The sequence below is a fragment of the Cetorhinus maximus genome, chromosome 20 (assembly GCF_964194155.1).
Source record: "Cetorhinus maximus chromosome 20, sCetMax3.hap1.1, whole genome shotgun sequence".
NCBI classification, from domain to species: domain Eukaryota; kingdom Metazoa; phylum Chordata; class Chondrichthyes; order Lamniformes; family Cetorhinidae; genus Cetorhinus; species Cetorhinus maximus.
Genome location: NC_135898.1, coordinates 68,646,302 through 68,669,514, shown reverse-complemented (window position 1 = coordinate 68,669,514; position 23,213 = coordinate 68,646,302). Strand labels below are relative to the sequence as shown.

The 23,213-nt window shown below is 42.1% G+C and overlaps 1 protein-coding gene across 3 annotated transcripts in view; it reads right to left on the bottom strand.

Annotated features, from left to right (window-relative positions):
- Positions 1–23,213, bottom strand: part of LOC144694453 (methylated-DNA--protein-cysteine methyltransferase-like) — a 388,079-nt gene that overhangs the window by 147,819 nt on the left and 217,047 nt on the right. For all 3 annotated transcript variants that reach the window (XM_078564883.1, XM_078564884.1, XM_078564886.1), the window contains one exon: positions 22,720–22,880. In XM_078564883.1, the coding sequence (XP_078421009.1) occupies positions 22,720–22,880 (161 nt within the window). The remainder of the gene's footprint in view (positions 1–22,719; positions 22,881–23,213) is intronic.

The following is a 23,213-nucleotide window of genomic DNA, read 5'->3' as shown; positions in this document are numbered from 1 at the left end:
GGCAGCATCCTGGTAAACCTCCTCTGCACCCTCTCCAGTGCAATCACTCCCTTCCTATAATGTGGTGACCAGAACTACAAGTGGCCTAACCAGAGTTTTATACAGTTCCAGCATAACCTCCCTGCTCTTCTATTCTATGCCTCAGCTAATAAAGGCATGTATCCCATATGTCTTCTTAACCACCCTTAGCTACCTGCCCTGCTACCTTCAGGGATCTGTGGATATGCACACCAAAGTCCCTCTGATCATTAGTACTTTCCAGGGTCCTACCATTCATAGTGTTATCCCTTGCCTTGTTAGCCCTCCCCAAGTGCATTACCTCACACTTTTCCAAGTTGAATTCCATTTGCCACTGCTCTGCCCACCTGACCAGTCCATTAATATCCTCCTGCCGTTTACGGCTATCCACCTCACTGTTTACCATCCCACCAATTTTCGTGTCATTCGCGAACTTCTTGATCATACCCTCTACATTTAAGTCTGTATCATTTATGTACACCACAAACAGCAAGAGCACCAGCACCGAGCCCTGCAGAACCCCATTGGGAACAGGTTTCCAGTCACAGACTAAAATGTAACAGGAAGACAGTGTTGCACATGCAGGAGGTGTGTGCAAGCTGCAGAGCTATTATTATTTTACAAATACTATTCAACTTCCTATAGCATTGCACCTGTTAAGACAGGGAAGGTAATCACTCTTTATCCATCTCTGCTGTCTTTATTTCTCTTTACCATTGTCAGCTGCTTCCTGCCTCTCAACCAATTTTGGATCCAAGGTGCCACTTTGCCTTAGATTCCTTGGGCTCTTACTTTCTTGACCAGTCTGCCATAAAGGACCATATCAAAAGCCTTGCTAAAGTCCATGTAGACCACATCAAATGCATTACCCTTATCAACACTCCTGGTTACCTCCTCAAAAAATTCGACCAAATTTGTCAAACACGACCTTCTCTTAACAAATCCATGCTGACTATCCCTGATTAAATCGGTGTCTCTCCAAGTGCAGATATATTCTGTCCCTCAAAATTCTTTCGAGTAACTTCCCCACCATTGAGGTTAGATTGGCTGGCCTGTAATTTCCTAGTCCATCCCTTCCTCCCTTCTTAATAATGGGACAATGTTACCAGTCCTCCAGTCCACTGGCACCTCACCTGTGGCCAGAGAGGATTTAAAAATTACTGCTAGGGCTCCTGATATCTCTTCGCTTGCCTCCCTCAGTCGCCTGGGATACATCTCATCCAGGCCTGCGGATTTATCCACTTCACTAAACCCACTAGTACCTCCTCTCTATGTTAATTTCCTCTAATATTTCATAGTCCTCCACCCTGATGTCTTTACCTGCATTGTCCTTTTCCATTTTGAAGATCAACACAAAGTATTCATTGAGGACTGTACCCACATCTTCCACACAGATTACCTCTATGGTCCCTAATTGGTCATACTCTTTCTGTATTTATTCTATGATCAATGCCATAAGAGTTTTGCTTGTGCAGTATTAAAAGTATTAAATATCAAATGCACTTTCTGTAAGTGTCATACCTACTTGCTGTAACACTATATTGCTATAAAAAAGTGTATCCTTCAACCTACTATCAATGAAAGTGGCAATCAATATTGCCATGGATTCATATAAGCCTAAACCTTAATCAGAAGAGAATAAAATATTGCCTTGTGACGAGGAGAGAGAAAGGGAACAAAATAATGATAGGAATAAGGATGGAATATTTGAACGGCATGTCCTTCGGTTAAGCCAAGGGGTCTGGGAAGAGTGTCCCGCAGTCAGCATTGCTATGAAGCAGTCTGGGAAGAGTGTCCCGCAGTCAGCATTGCTGTGAAGCAGTCTAGGAAGAGTGTCCTGCAGTCAGCATCTCGGTGAAGCAGTCTGGAAGAGTGTCCTGCAGTCAGCATCTTGGTGAAGCAGTCTGGGAAGAATATCCTGCAGTCAGCATCTTGGTGAAGCAGTCTGGGAAGAGTGTCCTGCAGTCAGTTCTTGTTGAAAATAACAAGAGTGACATCAGGCTCACAACAAATGTATACATTGAGTACTAATTGTACTATAATTGTATTGAAGCACCTCAGAGTGCAACATGATGTATGTTGATAGTGCAATGGCATTGGAGTTGTCTGACTGTCTGTAATGACCATATTGAAATGATTGTAATATTCATTGATTGTATTGAAACACCTCGTGATCCATGTGTAAAAGTTGAATCTGATTACACTTTGTGATGACAATTTAGAAATGTTTTGTAATGTTCTTTCAGATATTTTATGAATAAAGTATATTTTTCGGAAAAAAAAAGTGACATCACACAACTTGAGAGAGCGGCGGAGAGATCAGAACCAGCGCAAGTGCGGGGAAGCTTCAAAAAGTGACGTCAGCACAAAGGTGAGAGCTGATTGGTGAGTAGTGGGTAAGTGTTTTTCTCCAACAAGCAGAATTTAGGGAGGTAGGAAACAGATTAAAAAACACAACCTCAAAGGTAGTAATCTCTGGATTACTTCCAATGTCATGCGCTAGTGAGTATAGAAATTGGAGGTTAGTCCAGGTGAATGCATGGTTGGAAAGATGGTGCAGGAGGGAGGGCTTTATATTTCTGGGACATTGGGACCGTTTCTGGGGGCGGTGGGACGAGTACAAGGCAGACAGGTTGCACCTGAACCGGAATGGGACCAACTTCCTTGTGGGGAGGTTTGCTAGTGCTGTTGGGGAGGATATAAACTAACTTGGCAGGGGGGTGGGATCCTGAGAGGAGGTTCAGCAGGGGGAGATGCACAGCCAAAATTAGAAGAGAGAGCAAGTGAGTCTGGAAGGCATAGAAATTATAGGCCAGTTAAGACACAAGGGAGCTTGGCATGGTTGGATGGTATTTATTTTAATGCAAGGAGTCTGACGAATAAGGCAGATGAGTTGAGGGCACAAATTAACAGATAGAAGTATGATGCCATTGCTGTCACAGAGACATGGCTGAGAGAGGGGCAGGATTGGCAGCTCAATATTCTAGGATATAGGGTCTTCAGGCGAGACAGTGAAAGAGGTAAAAGAGGAAGGGGTATCGTAATATTGATCAAGGAATCAATTACAGCAGTAAGGAGGGGTGACATCTTAGAAGGCTCCTCAAATGAGGCCATATGGGTAGAACTTAAAAATAAAAAAGGATCAATCACATTGGGGGCCTATAGTACACTCCCAGCAAACAGTCAGAGAGAAATAGAAGAGCAGATATGTAGGCAAATTTCAGAGAAGTGTAAAAATAATAGGGTCGTAATAGTGGGGGATTTCAATTTCCCCAACTAGCTTGTCCTGCTTGCTACCCTTAATGTCCCCATTAGCACATTCCTTAAATAATATCACCACCATCAACACCCCTTTGTCCTTTTGTCTATGACATCTTTGGCAATCTCTTCCTTGCCTCCACCTATCACTGGCCCCCTATCCAGTTCTACCTGTCCCACCCCCCTCTACCAGATTATATTTCACCTCATTTCTTTATTTCCTTAGTTCTGATGAAGAGTCATATGGACTCGAAACATCAACTGTATTCCTCTCCGCAGATGCTGTCAGACCTGCTGAGATTTTCCAGGTATTTTTGTTTTTGTTTCAGATTTCCAGCATCAGCAGTATTTTGCTTTTATCTTAGTGATGACCGAGGGGTGTTTTTGTGACTGGATGCCTCAGTCCAGTGGGGTTCCACAGGGTTCGCTGTTGGGTCCCTTGCTGTTTGTGGTACATATAAACGATTTAGACTTGAATGTAGGAGGGTTGATCAGTAAGTTTGTGGGTGACACAAAAATTGGTGGGGTGGTGGATAGCCTTAGATTACAGGAGGATATAGACAGGCTGATCAGATGGGCTGATTAGTGGCAAATGGAATTTAATCTGGATAAATGTGAGGTGATGCACTTGGGCAGGACAAACTAGGCACAGGAATACACGATGAATGGTAGGACCCTGGCAAGTACTGAGGATCAGAAGGACCCTGGTGTGAATGTCCACCGGTCCCTTAAGGTAGCAGGACAGGTAGATAAGGTGGTTAAGAAGGCATATGGGATACTTGCCTTTATTAGCTGAGTCATAAAATATAAGAGCAGGGAGGTTATGCTGGAACTGTATAAAACGCTGGTTAGGCCACAGCTAGAGTATTGCGTGCAGTTTTGAAATCCGCATTATAGGAAGGATGTGATTGGACCAGACAGAGTGCAGAGGAGATTTACCAGGATGTTGCCTGGGCTGGAGAGTTTTAGTTTTGAGGAGAGATTGGATAGACTGGGGTTATTTTCCCTGGAGCAGAGGAGATTGAGGGGGACATGACTGAGGTGTATAAAATTATGAGGGCATAGATAGGGTAGACAGGAAGGAACTTTTCCCCTTGTTGGAGGGATCAATAACCAGGGGGCATAGATTTAAGGTAAGAGGCAGGACGTCTAGAGGAGATGAGAGGAAGAATCTTTTCACCCAGAGGGTGGTAGGAATCTGGAACTCACTGCCTGAAAGGGTGGTAGAGGCAGATACCCTCAAAACATTTAAGAAGTATTAGGATGTGCACTTGCGATGCCATGGCATACAAGGCTATGGGCCTAGTGCTGGAAAATGGGATTAGAATAGTTAGGTACTTGCTTGACCGGTGCAGACTCTTTGGGCTGAAGGGCCTTTTTCTGTGCTGTAGAGCTCTATGACTCCATACTGTTTCCCTCACAGCCAGGCATAAAGGATCCAATGGTATTATTTTGAAGGCGGTCAGGGGAATGCTTCCTGACTAATATTTATTTCTCAACTAACATCACTTAAAAATGTTATCTGGCCAATATCACATTGCCATTTGTGGACCTTGCATGTGCAAATGGCTGCCACATTTCCGAAAGGACAACAGTGGTTACACTTCAAAAGTACTTAATTGGCTAATGTGTTTTGAGACACCCTGAGGTTCTGAATAGTGCCATATAAATGTAATTCTTTCTTTTTTCTTTTATATCAGTACTGTTCAGTGTCCAAAAGTGTTTAGACTTTTAAAGTCACTGGGGTCTGCTTCGGTGATAAGCTTAAACAGATAAAACAGAAATATCTGTTTGAAACTGTGGATTTAGCACACAACCATGATTTAAATATGGCTACAGGCACTAAAATGACACCAGTAGGTTTAGCACTCAAGTGCTAATTCAAAGCGATTTTCCTCCAGCAGTATATGTAGCCTCCACAGATCAACTTCTATTGAAAGAATGGGGTTTATAAGCTGGCAGGCAGGCAGGTGAGCATTGCAGAATGGTTCATGGACCAAGACAGAGGCTTCCCAGAAAAGGCACTGTGTATCCTGGTAGTGGAGGAGCTCCAGAGAAGGAGGGATGTTCTGTACCCTCAGATCACAGAGGCAGTTAATGTGGGCACATTTGGGCAGAGACTGCCCAGGAGCTGACAGCCAGGAGTCCTGGCCTTGGACCACAACTCCAATACCACAGGAAAGTTAACAACTTGACATGAGTGGTCAAGGTAAGATCTTATCTCACAAACACACTGCTCAATAACTGCACCATCACCAGTATTACAACATTAACACACTTCATCCACCATCTAACTACTATCATGCCAGTGCAGGCATGAAGATATTACAATTTTAAAAAAAACTGCACCCCTTTTAAAATGGACACTGAAGAACTGTAAGGTGGCTGATGAGGGGTCAGCTGACTTTTACAACTTCAACAGCTTAGCAAGCTTTCTGGAAACTTCCAAACTGGATTATAATGTGCAGGGATCTCCCTTGAATGGACATGCCTAAACAGGACTCTTCTGTGGAATTTCACACCTACTGTTATCTAGGCTTACTCCAAAACACAGGGACAATAATCTCTTAGACTCTCTGATTCTGAGTCTGCTATGTGACAAAGGAGGGCCATCGGGACTGAGCGTCCACAATGAAGTGCTAAGACCACTACCTACCTTCTACTGTATATCAATGACTTTTGACCATGTGACTGAAACCCCTTCTTCGCTATCAAAGACCATCATTTGCCTTCCATGATGCATCACTGGAATTCATCACGTGATCAAAACTGCTCTGTGATTTTGAAATCATTTTATGTGAGAGAGACTATGCGGTCTGTAGAACACCAGCCACATCACGACTGCAAAAGAAAGACTGTAACATCTTGCTTTTTCCACACCTGTGAGGCTTAAAGTCTTATACAAGCCCCCTCCAATCTGTTTAGAACAGCTCAGAGTTTGCCTGTAAGAAATTGGACCTCAGGTTACACCAGCCAACAGGACCTGTCCACACGACCTGCTGAACAGTTTTAACTTCGAAGGTACCCTGCATCTCATCTGGTTTGACCCCAGCCATCTGAACATACCTGAACTTCAATTCCAGAGTGGGAAAAGCGCCCTCCTACATTAGACTCTCAAAGACACGAGAACTGCTAACTATTCTGTTTGGTTTTAATATTTGCAGAAGTGCACTACTGTCTTTAATTGCATCTGTCTTGGACATGTGTTGTGTGATTGGCATAGAGATAGAGCTTTGCGAGGTGAGTGTGTGAATAAATAATACTCTTTGTTTAAATCTATGAAAGTCTGCTGGTGACTTTAAATTGACTGCACACTAAAGGGGAGATTTGGGAACACCAATCAGCCTTATCAAAATTAAACTACAATGATTATGGACAGAGGGGAAAGGGAATTAGAGGTTTCAGTTCATCTTTCACCCCTGTCCGTAACACTATACACTGACATTCACACACCCCACGTTATTGCATCCTTCACAGGTGCCATGCGGAGAAGGCATGAAGAAAAATTAATCTTAAAAATTTGTTCCTCTTCCATGTTCTCTTGTTTAATTTTTTTTTTAAATGGATAATTGCTGGGCTGATAAAATAGCTGCAGCTGTTCACATGCTGGCATTTCTAGAAGATTCTGAGCAGTTCCAATAGACAAAAGCGAACTCATCAACCTCCTGGGATGCGACACCCCCTCGCATTGTATGAACATTCCAGCCAAGCCAACATAAAGGACTAGTAGACAAGACATCCGCACCAGCCAGGTTTGGACAAAGGCAGAGTTATTGTGACTCCTCATCTCCAATGTAATGCGAATGGTTCCTCAGTTACCTGCTCAAAATACATTGGGTATTCACAAGGGCCCTGAAAATACATTGTTAGCTTAATGGCTCGACCTGAAACCACTGTCACATGGCCAGGACTTGAACTGTTTAAATTGCTTTAATTAAACAGCTTTTGGATTCCATCTTCAGTTGCGATTGATGATCAGGAGAGAAAACCAGACATCAGGCCAGCAGCCTGTCTCTGACCTCCACCTCTCTCAAAGTCAGATCTCCTGAGAAAATTCTGTATTTCGCCTACAGAGTAAACTAATTCCCAGAGTACAAGAATACTTTGCTGCATCTTCAACCGAGTTCCTAGCACCAAAACCAGGAATTTTGACAGACAAAGCTACCTGAAAAAACCTTCATTGGATAGTGTCTTACTGGATTCTACTCACGTGAATTAATGCCAATACCTTTTGATTTTTCTTAAGTAACTCATAATTTGTAACTTCTTTTACTTTCTTTCTCTGCCCTGTAAGCTTGTGAGTGCGAACGTGTGGCGTGATCGATCCCTCGGGTTTTGAATGTGTTAATAAATCCTAGTTTTGTTTCACCTTAAAGAATTTGCTGTGGGGTTATTTTTAATATTGGACCTCATAAACCAGGATTTAGGGAAACACATGCCTGCCCATTTCAACAAGGGAAAGGATACTAAGGGAAACAAATGAAATTAGAGATTCAAACTATCACTATCACTGTCACGGGCAAAAGAGGGCAACTGTAATACTAATTCAATCCACTTCACCCTTGTGACTAAGACACAGGCATTACTTACACTTGTTATAATCCCAGCTGATGTTACGACTGGACAAGTCAGATCCCAGGATGAAACCTGGCTTGATAGATCCTAACTTTTATTTTTTGTTTAGAAATATGGAGTGAAATGTAGCTACTGAACAGTCACAAGAGTCAGCTGATAACCTTTTAACAAAAAAAAAATCTATTAAACAAGAAAAGATGAACTATATCACAATATTTCTGCACCCACAATTATACCTTTACAGATATGTACAGATTCGTAAGGATAACACAAGTTACAAAAGCTATTTTATACTCTAATGTCCATATTAAGTACACAGTCCATGTAAACCAATAGGTGACCTGTAGTCAGACACACCACACTCTGAAACCAAGTGACAGATGCCACCCCAAACAGATGCTATGGATCTCCCATCAACTTTCCCCAGATGTTTGTCACACCGTGAGCCAACAGTTCTCACTGAACTCCATCTTTCACACAAGGGTTTCTAATCACCACTCTTGGAGAACTTGCTTTGGAATACTCTCCCAAACGACACTTTCTCTCACGTGCCTTCCAGAAGGATCCACCCTCCGGGGTTTTGATCTCTCCTTCCAATGTTCCTCTCCCCTGGATCACCACGTGCATTCAAGCTTTGCCTTCCACGCACTCTCTCTCAGATACTCAGCTATGCCAACATAACGCCACTGTTTCACATGTCCCTTGTAATGAGTCACCAACATTTGGCTGTCTCCGCAGATCTTCTGGCTTCTCGCAAACCTATTATGCTTTAAGTCTGTGTCCTGCAGCTTTCTCTTTTTAAAATTGGAGCCTTCATCTGTTCTTCACTCGTAACTTTACTTAACAGGACCTTTTTCAGATTCCTGTTGCTTTCCTTTGACTAGAAGATCTTCTTGGGATCCCTCTTTTCTATCCCACTCCTTGGTTTTTGGATCTTTCTGTTCTTTTGGGAAATCTGCTCTCTACTATGTCCAGCTTCTCCTGGCTCCTGGTTTCCAACTGAACTAAAAAACTACTTTTCTGTTTCTCTGTCTCTGAGTCTCCCTTCACCAGGCAACAGCCCAGTTTTTCTACTTTTGTGTTAACTTCCCTAAACCACTTCAAGAGTCATAAAACGTCAATAAAGTACAGGTACACAACCAAAGCCTTCAGACTTTCAGGCCACTTTTAATATGAAACTAGACCCAGGTTCCAACCTTTTAACCCACAAATAAAACATGTAACTTACTTAAAATTAAAGCTAAAACATAAACTTAAAGCTATAGCTTATTCCTAATACCCACAAATACAAATACAACTTACTTAAACTATATCCACTTCCTAACACACTTCACATCTAAAACAACTTATATTTATATAGCACATTTAGCATAATGAAACTCCCCAAGATGCTTCACAGGAGCATTATAAAATTAAGTAAGTGGGATGTAGGGAGGGAATCCCAGAGCATGTGGTATAGTCAAATGAAGGAGCGGCCTTCACTGGTGGGGCAATTAAAATTGTCGATGCATAGGAGGCCAGAATTAGAGGAACACAGATATCTTGGAGCATTGTAGGGCTGGAGGAGATTACAGAGATAGGGAAGGGCAAGGCCATTGGGGGATTTGAAAACAAAGATGAGAATTTTAAAATCAAGATGTTGCTTGACTGGGAGCCAATGTAGGTCAGTGAGCACAGGGGTGAAAGGGGAATGGGACTTCTGAAAGTTAAAACATGGTCAGCAGAGTTATAGATGCCCTCAAGTTTACGGAGGGTAGATTGTAGGAGGCCAACTAGGAATGCATTGGATTAGTCAAGGTTAGAGGTAACAAAGGCACCAATTATGGTTTCAGCAGCCGATGAGCTCAGATAGGGGCCAAGTCAGGCAAGGTTATGGAGTTGGAAATAGGTGGTCTGAGTGATGGCATGAATATGGGATTGGAAGCTTATCTCTGGATCAGATGTGACACCAAGATTGCAAATAGATTGGTTTAATCCCAGACTGTGGCAGGGAGAAGGATAGAGTCAGTAACTAGGGAATGAGCTTGAAGTGGGAATCAAAACAACATCTTCAGTGTTTCCAGTATTTACTTTGAGAACATTTCTTTTCACCCAGTAATGAATGTCAGTTAAGTAGTCTGATGATTCAGCAACAGTGGAGGAGTCGAAGTTGGTAATGGAGAGCTGGGTATCATCAATGAACATGTGAAAACTAACGCTGTGCCTTTGGATAATGTCACTGAGGGGCAGCATGTAGATTCTGTCACAATCGCTGTAGAGACCAAATGAAAGGATCATACAACAAGATTTCAAATTTTAAGACTTTAATTGGAACAAATTAAAACCAACATTGCTTATTGTGTGTGCAACTTATACTCTTAAGCTACTGAAAAGTTTCCCTATTTAACTTTTAAAATAAGTTATACTGTACACTGTCACTTAATTATTCTCCTGGAACTTATCCAAAGCTATTCTCAGTTCCCGATGGCTTGTTTCCGTTTTCCTTTCCCAGCTGGGTAACTTCTAAATCCAGAACTGACTTTCACTGATGGTTACACTAGAGATTCCTTCCCTCTAGCCTAAGTTAGGTGAATCTTGCAGTTTCCTTTAAATCCACACAAGCTCGGTCTCTTCAACCTGTGCTCTGAGCGGTGAACAGACTCAGTATTTTCTTCGCTTTAGGTGCAGGATAGACTGCCTCTATTTTTTGTTCTATACCTCTCAGATGGCCGCAGACGGACTTGTGTATGAATGTTTCAGGGATACCTTAGAAACCTTGTAACCCAATACTACAATATGGCTTTCTATGAAATTTTCTATTCCCAAATCTCAGCTCCATGGCAATGTGAATCACGTGGGCCTTGTATCCAGGTAGGGATGCTTATTAGCTATCTTCTAAATCTCCAACTCCGTTCTATCTTTGAATGAAAAAAAGTTTAAAGTATAACCTTTTAAAAAGGCTGACATTCCTAACAACTCACTGTGAAGCTTGGAGACCAACAGTCTGCCCACAGTCAGGACAAATGCACTTGCCACTGCCTACAGGTGTGAACATCTGGCACCTCCTTCCCAATAAATCAACCTGTGTCCTTTTACATTTAACAGCCAAGCCACCCAAGCTTGTTGAGAGTCAGAATTTAGAGCAGATCGATTCCTCCATTTCACGTTAAATTGGAGAGGCAGTCCCAAAATATAGCAATCTTATAAATTTCATATTTGTAACGAGAAGAAGAAGGGGCTAAGGATAGATCCTTGGGGGACATCAAAGGTAACAGTGTGGGAGCAGGAAGAGAAGCTATTGCAAGTGATTCGCCAGCCAAGATTAGATAGAAAAGAATGGAATCAGGTGAAAACAGCCTCCGCAGCTGGATGACAATGGAGAGGCATTGGAGAAGGATGGTGTAGTCAAAACTTTAAAAGGCTGCAGAGAGGTCATGCAGCACCTAGAGGGTCCTTTTGCCACCTTTGCAACTTGATGCAGAGCTTGAAACCTATCCCCTCCAGGGAGAAACTGGCCAATTCCAGCCAGCCATCTTTGGAGCCTGCGCCTGATAACTGAAGTCAAAGTTTACAGTATTGTTGTTCCACAGAATCTGCAATTACTAAGTGTTGTAATGGAAACCCAAACAGCATCGATTGTACAACCTGCATCTTCCGGGAATGGAAAAGCTCTGCAATGGAAACTCTGACAGATGCCATGGCGGAACAGTTAAAAGAAGCTTGCATAGTGTCCCCAACGCCCAGCGATCACACCTCCAGCTAACCACTGGGTTAAATAAACAAAGGCCCCGAGATAGTGGCATGACAATGGATGGCAGCATTCTTGCTCTTTTCCCCACCACTCTACCACTGTCTTTGCAGTTGCCTGTCAGCATTGGCAGCCCAGACAGCTAAAGCCTGTGCTGAGTTAATGTAGTCTAAGGCGGGATCATTACAGCCTACAGTGTCATAAGGGTATTGCAGGAGGACATCTGAATGGCCCTCTTTGGAATCTCAGCACCCATCCACCTTGTCTGCTGCTGCCACTAACATTGCACCAAAGTGGGCAAGAACACTTATAGAAAAGCCACTAAAGGTAAGCACCATGATGAATAGTGTTAACATTTTAAAATAATATCATGTTTCCATTGTTAGCTTTTGCGACAGATAAAGATTAATAATGGCAATGGAGTGGTGATGGAATTTTTTTTTGTTATTGTCTTCATGGGTAAGGGTGTGAAAGGATTCATGCAGATGATGGACTTGTCTGACGGATCCAAAGTTGTACAAAGTAAATCATAAGAACATAAGCAATAGGAGCAGGAGTAAAAACAAAAAGCTAAAAGCTACTGCGGATGCTGGAAATCCAAAACAAAACAAAAACAGAATTACCTGGAAAAACTCAGCAAGTCTGGCAGCATCGGCGGAGAAGAAATCAGTCAACATTTCGAGCCTCCATGGCCCTTCGGCAGAAGTAGGCCATTCGACCCCACAAGCCTGCCCCGCCATTCAATGAGATCACGGCTGATCTGTCCTAGGCCTCAACTCCTTTTTCGTGCCAGCTCCACATAGTCTTCATCTCCCCGATATTTCAAATATCTATCTACCTCCTCTTTAAATACTCTCAGTGATCTAGCCTCCACAACTGTCTGGGGTAGAGAATCCCAGAAATTCACTACCCTCTGAGAAAAGAGATTCCTTTGCATCTCAAACTGAGTGTCCCCTTATTCTGTAACTATGTCCCCTAGTTCAAGGTTACCCCACTAGTGGAAACATCTTCTCAACCTCTACCCTCTCAATCCACTCAGAATCTTGTACGTTTCAATGAGATCACCCCTCACTTGTCTGAACTCTAATGAATAAAGGCCTAACCTGTTTAGCTGTTCTTGATAAGTCAGCCCCTTCATCCCAGGAATCAGCCTAGTGAATCTCTTTTGAACTGCTTCCAATAGACAGTACTCCAGGTGTGGTCTCACCAACACCCGTACAGTTGCAACAAGACTTCACTATTTTATTCTCCAACCCCCGAGCAATACAGGCCAAAATTCCATTTGCCTTCTTAATCACTTGCTTGCTAAAAGTTAGCATGCTTTTTGTGTTTCATGCACATGAACACCCAGATCCCTCTGTGCTGCACTTTTTTGGAGTTTCTCTCCATTTAAATAATAGTCTGCCTTTTGATTCTTCCCACCAAAGTACATGACCTCACACTTTCCTACATTAAACTCCTTCTGCCAATTTTCTGCCCACTGACTCAACCTATCTATATCCCCTTGCAGATTCCTTATGTTCTCATCACAACATGCCCTCCCACCTATTTTTCTATCATCAGCAAATTTGGATACATTACACTCTGCCCCTCCTCCAAGTCATTAGTATAGACTGTAAATAATTGAGGCCCTAGGGCTGATTCTTGTGGAACTCCACTAATTACGTCCTGCCAACCTGAAAAAGACCCATTAATCCCGATTCTGTCTTCTGTGTGTTAACCAATCCTCAATCCATGCTAATACATTACCTCCAATACCATGAGTTCCTATCTTGTGCAATAAGCTTTTATGTGACACCTTATCGAATGCCTTCTGGAAATCCAAATACACTACATCTACTGGTTCCCCTTTATCAACTCTGCTGTTATATCCTCAAAGAACTCCAGCAAATTTGTCAAACATGATTTCCCTTTCACAAAACCATGTTGACTGATTAAGTTAAGTTTTTCTAAATGTCCTATTTCTTCCTTAATAATGATCTCTAGCATTTTCCCAATGACAGATGTTAGGCTGACTGGCCTATAGTTTCCTGCTTTTTGTCTCCCTCCTTTCTTGAACAGGGGATCACATTAGTGGTTTTCCAATCCTCTGGGAGCCTCCCAGAATCCAGTCAGTTCTGGAATATTTCGAACATTGCCTCCACTATTTCTGCAGCCACTTCTTTTAAATCCCTTGGATGCAGGCCTTCAGGTCCTGGCAACTTGTCTGCCTTTAGTCCCATAGTTTGTCAAATTCTTTGTCCCTCATGATAAAGACTGTTACAAGATCATTGCTCCCATCAGCTCCTTGCTTATCTGATGTTTTTGGGATGTTTAAAGTGTCCTGCACCACGAAGACCAATGCAAAATATTGGTTTAAATTATCTGCCATTTCCCTGTTCCCCATTATCAATTCTCCAGTCGCATCCTCCAGGGGTCCCACACTCACTTTAGCCACTCTCTTTCTTTTTATATACCCATTGAAGCTCTTGCTGTTTGTTTTTATATTTCTTGCCAATTTACTTTCATAATCAATTTTCTCCCTCTTGATTAGCTTTTTAGTCATCCGCTATCGGTTCCTAAAAAATTCCCAATCCTCTCGCTGACCACTGGTTTTTGCTGCTTTGTATGCCTTAGTTTTTGATTGGATACTCTCCTTGGCTACCCTTGTTAACCATTGGTGGTTCATTCGTCTCATCGAGTCCTTCTTTTTGACCGGGATAAATGTTTGCTGAGCGTTATGACACATCTGCTCGAATGTCTGCCACTGCTCATCCACTGACCTTCCCCTTAGTTTATTTTCCCAGCCTGCTTCAGACAACTCTTTCTTCATACCTCTGTAATTATCATTATTTAAGTTGGGGACACTGATTTGAGACCCGAGTTGCTCGCCCTCAAACTGAACTTGAAATTCTATCATGTTGTGATCGCTACCCCCTAGAGGATCCTTAATTATGATATCCCTTATTAATCCCACCTCATTACACATTACTAGATCTAAATTAGCTTGTTCCTGGGTAGTACCTGCAACATATTGCTCTAAGAAACACTCCCTGATGCACTCTACAAATTCACCTTCCATGTTTACCCTGCCAATCTGATTTGTCCAGTCAATAGGCAGATTAAAATCACCCATGACAATTGTAGCACCCTTCTTACACACCTCTGTAATTTCCTGATTCATACTTCGTTCTACAGTGAGGCAACTCTTCAGGGGCCTATAGACGACTCCCATCCATGACTTCTTCCCCTTGCTATTCCTTATTTTCACCCAAACTGATTCTACATCATGATCTATTGCACCTATATCACTACTCACCATCGCACTGATGCCTTCCTTTATTAAAAAAGCAAATGCACCTCCTTTTCCTTTTTGCTCTATTTTTCCGGAATGTCGAAAACCCTTGAATATTGAGTTCCCAGTCTTGGTCACCCTGCAACCACGTCTCTGTAACAGCTATCAAGTTATATTCATTTATTTCTATTTGTGCCGTCAACTCATCTATCTTGTTACAAATGCTGCATGCATTCAGATAAAGAGCCTTAAGCTTTGACTTTTTACTATTATTACTCATTCTGGTTCTAATTTCTGCTGCACTTTTCTGCTTATATTTTCTGCCCCTTCCTGTCACACTTAGATTATCGCTCGCCTCTTCACTACCCTGCACCTCTGCTCTCTCACTTCTTTTTGATTTTATAAACTTCCCTTCAATTGAACCCTCCCCCTACTAATTAGTTTAAAGTCCCATCTACAACCCTAGTTATACGATTCGCCAGGACACTAGCTGCAGCATGGTTCAAATGAAGCCCATCCCAATGGAACAGCTCTCTCCTTCTCCAGTACTGGTGCCAATGCCCCATGAATCGAAACCTAATTCTCGCACACTAATCTTTGAGCCATGCATTTACCTCCCGAATCTTATTTACCCTATGCTAAATTGCACATGGCTCAGGTAATCTGGAGGTTATTACCTTTGTGGTTCTGCTTTTAAATTTAGCCCCGAGCTGCTTGTAGTCCCTCAGCAGAACTTCTTTCCTAGCCCTACCTATGTCATTGGTACCTACTTGGACCATGACACCTGGATTCTTCCCCTTCCACTCCAAGTTCCTCTCAGGCCCAGAAGAAATGTCCTTAACCTTGGCACCAGGTAGGCAACACAGCCTTTGTGACTCTGTCTTTGCTGCAGAGAACAATATCTAATCTCCTAACTATGCTATCCCCTATTACTACTACATTTCTCTTTTCTTCCCTCACTCGAATGGCACTCTGTACCACAGTGCTATGGTCAATTCGCTCATTCTCCCTGCAGTCTCTGCCTCGTCCACACCAGGAGCAAGAATCTCATACCTATTCAACAAGGGCACTGGCTGAGGTTCCTCCAAAGCTAAATTCTGCATCCCCATACCTACCTCACTCGTAGTCATACCCTCCTGTCGCTGACCATGGTCCAAATTTGATGTAATTAATCCAAGGGGTGTGACTGTCTCCAGGTAGCTCTCTCCCTCCTTGATGTGTCACAGTGTCCGCAGCTCGAACTCCAGCTGAACAGCTCTGAGCCGAAGTTCCTCGAGCAGCCAACACTTGCAGCAGATGTGGTCACTTTGGATCACACCGGTGTCCACCAGTCCCCACAAACTACAGCTGCAACACATCACCTGCCCAGCCATCTCTATTCTATTTAATTAATTAATTCGGATGTTAAATATTTTAAAATTGAATTTCTTAACTGTACTCTTCAGCTGTAATAACATCTCCTCATTTAAACCACTTGGCCAATCAAAAGAGACACGGAAGAGATATCCACCAAATACCTATCTGCTTTCCTTTGACGCCACACTTAGGCTCTGGCAGGTAGAAAGAGGTTGAAGGGGCTCTCTGCTGCCGGTTTTTCTCGCCTGCCACCAGTGCCCTTCTCACGCAGGTCCATTCTCCATGTGCTGGGCCTCCCTCACTGCTGCTGGTTTTTATCTCCCGCCCCTGCTGCCCTTCTCATGTAGGTCCATTCTCTGTGCGCTCCGGTGCAACAGTGCTCTGGAATCTAATAGTGGAGGATATCTCTGAAAAGTGCTCTTCATGGTCAGCATCCTTGCAGGTCCAGGCTATCTACCTGGGTCCCTCTGGTTCTCCAACCTCATCTTCCTCCTCCTCCTTCTCCTCATGGCTCCTGAGATCAATCCTGTGGTAGAATTGCTGGTGGTAAAGTCTGATCTCTCATTATCGTCAGATTGCGGAGCATGCAGCAAGTCATCACAAATCTGCAGACCTTCTTGGCCAAGTACCGTAGGGCATCTCGTGACCGTCAGGGTCTTTAGACCTCTGCTTGAGGATCCCAATCGCCTGCTCAATGATATTCCTGGTGGCTCTTATGTATGAATGCTCAATTGGTGTCTGGGGGTTTCTTGGGAACCATGAGTCACTGCGTCAGAGGGGATCACTTGGCACCTAGTAGCCAGTTATGCATATTGGGGCTCAAAGACCGGTGGGAGAGATGACTGTCTTGTTATAATCGCACCATGGCAGCTCCCTGGATAGCAGGCATTCACCTGCATGATGCACTGTCAGTGGTCACGTATGAGCTGCACCTTGAGGAACCCCTTCCTGTTCCTGAACACAAAGTTTAAATGAGGAGCTTACATGATCAGATGCGTACATTCAATAACTCTCTGGACCATGAGGAATACTGGTGAATCCTAATGCTCTCTGCTTCTGGTCTTCTCTCGCAATAGGAAATGACATATAGTCATTCCTCAGAGTGTAAAGAGTTGCAGAGACCTCCCTTTTGCAGAAGTGCAGAGGATTGTGGTATGCAACTGATAATGCTTATGCTGCTGAAACAGGTGTTAAGTGCTCCTGTGACCTTGACTTAGTCCTGACTCTGCAATGAGATCTGAGTCTTCATTGGTAAAGCAGTCTCCTCATGCACAGGTCTTGGCTCATGTGAATGTGAAAGTAATGCTCTCTGAAGATCCTGGACGGATTGGACCTTCTTCTGAGAGCCCATCTTGCCCTCCTGAGCCCCTCTGCAGCAGAAGCTGTTGCTGCTCTGCTTGGCCTGATTTCATCCTTTCATTCCTCCTCCAAACTAAGAGGGACCCCTGGAAGATGCCCAAGCACTTGTTTTCTCTTTTTTAAAAATTCGTTCATGGGATGTGAGCGCCACAGTTAGGGATACTGCCCATCCGTAACCACTCTTGTTCAAAGAGCATTTAAGAGTCAACCACTTTGCTGTGGGTCTGGAGTCAAATGTAAGCCAGACCATGTAAGGACGGCAGATTTCCTCCCCTTAATTAGTGAACCAGATGGTTTTTCTGACAATTGGCAATGATTTTGTGGTCATCATCAGACTTTTAACTCTAGACTTTTACTGAATTCAAATTTCACCATCTGGTGTGTTGGAATTCGATCCCAGGTCCCCAGAGCATTACCCTGAGTTTCTAGAGTACTAGTCCAGTGACAATACCACAACACCACTGCCTCCCCTCTTGATGACTCCCATAAGGTAGAGCAGCACACACTTTTCAGATGAGGTCCAGAGAGAATTTTTGGGATAAATGTTGATAAGAGTATTGATGAAGTCTTGTCAAAGTGTCCCAGGAAGTCTCCTGATGTATCTTAAATGTTGTCTTTGCAGTCAATCTTCAACAAGTGAAAAGTAAAAGTTGAGCATGGCTTTAAGTAGCACTCAAAATCTTTAGCAATGACTTGTTTACTCCTGTTCAGCTGGCCCTTGCTAGAAGGAGTCGTTAATTGAAGTGCTACCTACCAAAATGCTATGCAGACCCTTTAAGGATAGCAGGCAATTTAATTGCCAATTAGCCCTTGACTGGTCCTCTGGGCAGTCACTCAGAGTGTCCGCTTCAACTTCTTTACCAGGATAGCAGCTAAAGATGGGCTAAACCAACATTATAGCTTAAGATCCCAATCTTAGCCATCACAGAGGTTCTTTAGTACCTCAAATATCCAGAAAAATCACCCTCACTATTTTCAGTCAGGGTAATCTGAATGAACTCCTTCAGTAGGTTTATATTCTTCATTTTCTTCTCATCACACTTTTTAAAACATTTGCTCCCAAAATTCTGGGATTGCCTAAAATATTTCCATTTACAATATGTTTGGAAAAGTTGGGATTCTTTAATTGCCTGGAATGGTTGTGAATTTCATGATTTTGTTAAAATTGCATAGAATTACATAGAATCTACAGCACAGAAACAAGGCACTTGACCCAAGTGGCTTATGCTCCACACGAATCACCTCTCACCTTATTTCATTTAACCATATCAGCATATCCTATTTCTTTCTCCCTCATTGGGAATTTGTGATTGTAACTACTGAGAATACTGTTACCCTCTGCAATCTTGACTTTGGAATCATTTATACTGAAAGAGTTATAGGAAATGAAATGATTCTTTGGAATTCTAGAATTGTAGGAAATTGTCCCTTTGCAATGGTGGAATTGCTGCGAATTAAGTGTTTCATTCTAATGATGGATTCTTGACCAATGAAAGGATTCTTTGGAATCCAGGTGTTTGATTTCTATCCATATGAATATTTCTGTGAATAGGATTCTTTTGGAAGGATGGAATTGCTGGGGCTTAATGGATATTTTTAATTGCTTTGAAATTAAATATTATTATATATTTTCAAATTGTTTGCACTCTAGGTTTTTCAGCATTGATTGATACTTTGCAATCATTCTGGTTTGTTTAGCACTTTGGTAATACTACAGAATAATTTTGAGGGCTGAGCAATTCTATTCATCCTCCCCTGTCATATAATCGAACTCTGCCTTTGCCTTGGACCCCTCCAGGTCTCTAACTCAATCCCATCTTTCCCAGTCCCCCACAAAGCAGTATCCTATTTTAGCCACTTCTAGGGTACGATGTTGCAGTAGTAGCTGGGCCTTGGTCCAATTATTCCTTAATCAACTGAGAACTGCTGGTCACCTTGATTCCGAAAAGGAAATTAGACCCAGTCATGCCCATTTCTCTGGCACAGAAATGAGAGGAATAGGTACCAAATTTATCTTGCACCCAAGCAGTTTGTGAACTACACCCGACAGGAGACAGAAGGTCAAGGAATGGGGAAGCCAGCCAGGAGGGCATATATGGAGAGGAATTCAGATCAACAGGGGAGTAACAATTGAAAGGTGGACCTTGGAGTTAAGGTAAAGGCAAAGGAATTACGATCTGCGGCCATCAGAAAAGTTTGAGACTTGAGTCCATTGAGGCTCCCAAAAGTATGACTGTCAACTCAAGGGACTGAACAGGATAGCAGACTTCAGCTCACAACATCTACCTGCACCTACCACTTTTAGAGACTTAACAGCCTTTTCTCCTTCCTCCACTTCTCTGTATGCATGTAAACTCACTGCATCATAACGGTCATGATTAGAAGCAGTTTTATAATTTGACTGTACAGATTTCATACGAAAACCTCAAACACAAGCTGAAACATGAACTTTCAACTTTTCCTGACATAACTTTGAAAGCAAAATTGATACATACTATATACTAGCTGATGTCCTGCAGCTGGCAATTATAATAGGACAGTCAAATCAGATACAATTGAAGAGCAGTAACATATTCTAAATGGTCACAGCAGTCATCATTGCTTTGTTTAAATTATACTAAGAATCAAAACAATCATTATTCTTATACAAAACTTGCAAGTTCTCAAAAGGATGGTATTATTAAATTTATAGTTGAATAATACTCTGGACTTTAACATTCAAATAAAATATTTTGGCAAAACTAATTATTGTTCATATCTATTTGTTAGAGAAAGGTTGATATTAAATTGGTTTAACCTTTTCTTAAAGCAGAAAGAATTTGCATTTATATAGCTCCTTTCACAACCTCACAGCCAATTAAGTATTTTTGAAGTGTGCTCAAAGTTGTACTGAAAGCAAAAGCAACAGTCAATTTGCAGATACAGTAAGACCTCACAAAATGCAATGAAATAAATAACCAGCTAGTCTTTTTTTAATAAGTGATGTTTGTTGAGGGATCAATGTTGGCCACGACACCAGATGAACTCTCTTACTTTTCTTCTTGGAATCTTTCATATTCACCTGATAGGGCAGACAGTGCCTCGGTTTAACATCTCACTCCAAAAATGGAACTGTTCATAGTGCAACATTCCCTCAGTACTATACTTAAGTTTATCCATCTCTTTGTGTTAATTATAAAGCCTATAAGTTAAACAGATGCTTAGTAAAGATAGATAGCTGCTTCTGCAGTTAACACACAGGGAATTATTTATGTTGCTGTAATGATTAAGGAAGCCATTTTTTTACATATTTTCCAGGAAACATTTAGCTGGTTTTGGGGAGATCTTTTACAAATCATTTTCAACCTTCTGTAACTGAAGAGCCGCACACCTCGTCCACTTCTACATGCGAATATGTACGCTTGCAACAGGGTAATATCTGATTCACTATGAACAATGCTACAGTAAATTATTCCTACCATATCATTTGTGAGAATATGCACTGTTTTATAAAGAACACATACCATTGTAAGGAAAAATATATTATTCTGCTGCTATGGTAAAATACGTCCCTTTAAGACAATGATGTCTAATTGCTATTAACTAAATGCTGAGTGAGATCTATGGTTTAATTTCTGTTGACCTTAAAGTCACAATTCTGGCTTTTTTCTTAAGATTTTCGAAAGTAAGTCAGAGACTGCAGTACTTTTGGTCCTTGTATCAAATTAATGCCTTTATGCCGAATTTCAACCCCAGCAGTTTTGGAGGGGTTGTCGGACTGGAAGAGGTTGGAGACAGGGAGGAGTGAGGTCATAAAGTGGTTTAAAATCAAAGATGCAAATTTTTAATTTAAGGGTTTGGGTGACTGTAAGCCAATGGAAGTCTATGAGGACATGTGAGTGGAACTTGGGCTAGGGTTTTCTGGCCCCGTCGTGGGTGGGACCCGTCGCAGGCGAGGCGGCGCCCCAGCCAGAAGTCCATTGACTTGCGGAGGGACAGGAAGATCCAGGTGGCGGGCAGGTGCATAAAATCCCGCCCTTGGTGTATAATAGAATATGACCAGCAGCATTTTAGTTAAGCTGGCATTTAGAGGGTGAAGGATGGGAAGATGACCATTTTTAGCTAAAGATATTGCAGCTCTTCTAAGGCTGGAAAGACAGGCAGTCTGAAAACCCAGCGATAGTGGAAGGACAGAGAGAGTTGGTGGACGAGTGGGGTCAGATGTCTATGAAAGCTGTGCCATGCTGGCAAATAATGTTGCCAAGGGACAGCATACAAGATGCGTAAAAGGGGGATAGATCCTTTGGGGACTCTTGAGATAAGAGTGTAGGGAGAGCAGTGTGGAAGACAAGCCATTGCTAGTCTTTCTTTGGCTATGATTGGACATGCATGAGTGAAATCCAGCAAGGGCCATTCCACTGAGCTGGACAATGGACAAGAGGTATTGGAGGAGGATGATGAGGTCACTTAGATAAAGCTTTCAGAGAGGCTGAAAAGATGGTGGAAGGATAATGTTCCTTGGGTAATCTCTCCCTTTCTTTGCAAATGAAATCACTTCCATATCAGTGACATAAATGGGGTCAGTAGGTTGTGAACAGCACTATGTATACACAGCGTCAACAGAGCACAGTTTTATGATACTATATGAAAAGGGAATACTGATCAATAGTACCTGTTCCTAGGTTGCCTCTAATGAACAATTGTGAAACATAAATCCAGGTAACAAGTGGTGACTAAGAATCTCTAACAAAGTGTTTCTTTTACAGCATTAGGATTATGTGACAATTCAGCAGAATATATTTTCTTTTTAAGGAACACTCAGATATTGGCAAAAGGACAATACAGGTCAACAATAAGCTCATTGAAAACTTTACAGCTATTCAGATGTGCTTACATTCAGACCTTTCAGTCTGCATATGTCAGGGGTGGAACTGCATCATTTTCAGCTCTCTTGCCAAAATATCTGCAACTCTGTGCCAAAACTAACAGAACCACTTGGAACAGTTCAAGAACCTTATCGTTCCTAAATACCCAATGTTGTGTGCCGTGTCTCAAATTCACACAGGATAAAATGCTCCATTATATTGATGTCAATAAAACAGGAATGTAATGCAAGTCAAGATCATGCAAAGTCAAAATATTATTATATAAACACAACTAGACTGCAACAGACCTTGTTGAAAAATGGGATGGTGAAAGGCAGGGAGAGGAAGTTTTTCTGTTGTCCAAGGTTCAGAGAAATAGGCCTGAAGCCAGGTCATACAGTATTTCACTGGTGCTGTCATTTCCTCTTGGCTTTCACATACCTCACAAGTAAATGAGGCCGTTCTTGTCCTGCGGAATTAAGCGATAACATTTGTTCAGCAAGTTTGGCATTTGTGAACTTTAAAATGGTTTCAACTGCATGGAAACAATCTTTTGTTAGTTTTCAATTTGACAACCAAATCTGAAGAGCAGTCTTCAAAATTGCAGATGAATAATAGTTCCCTAATGATTAAAAAAACAATTACAACATACCGAGCATTCTAGTGAAAATTGATTCAAATGCTTGCTCCCTTATATTTTCTCTTAATTTTTTTCTATCAATGAACCATGAGGGATTTGAACAGAATTCATAATTTATGAAGACCAACTTACAATACTTGACTGTTGATTAATATGAAAGTT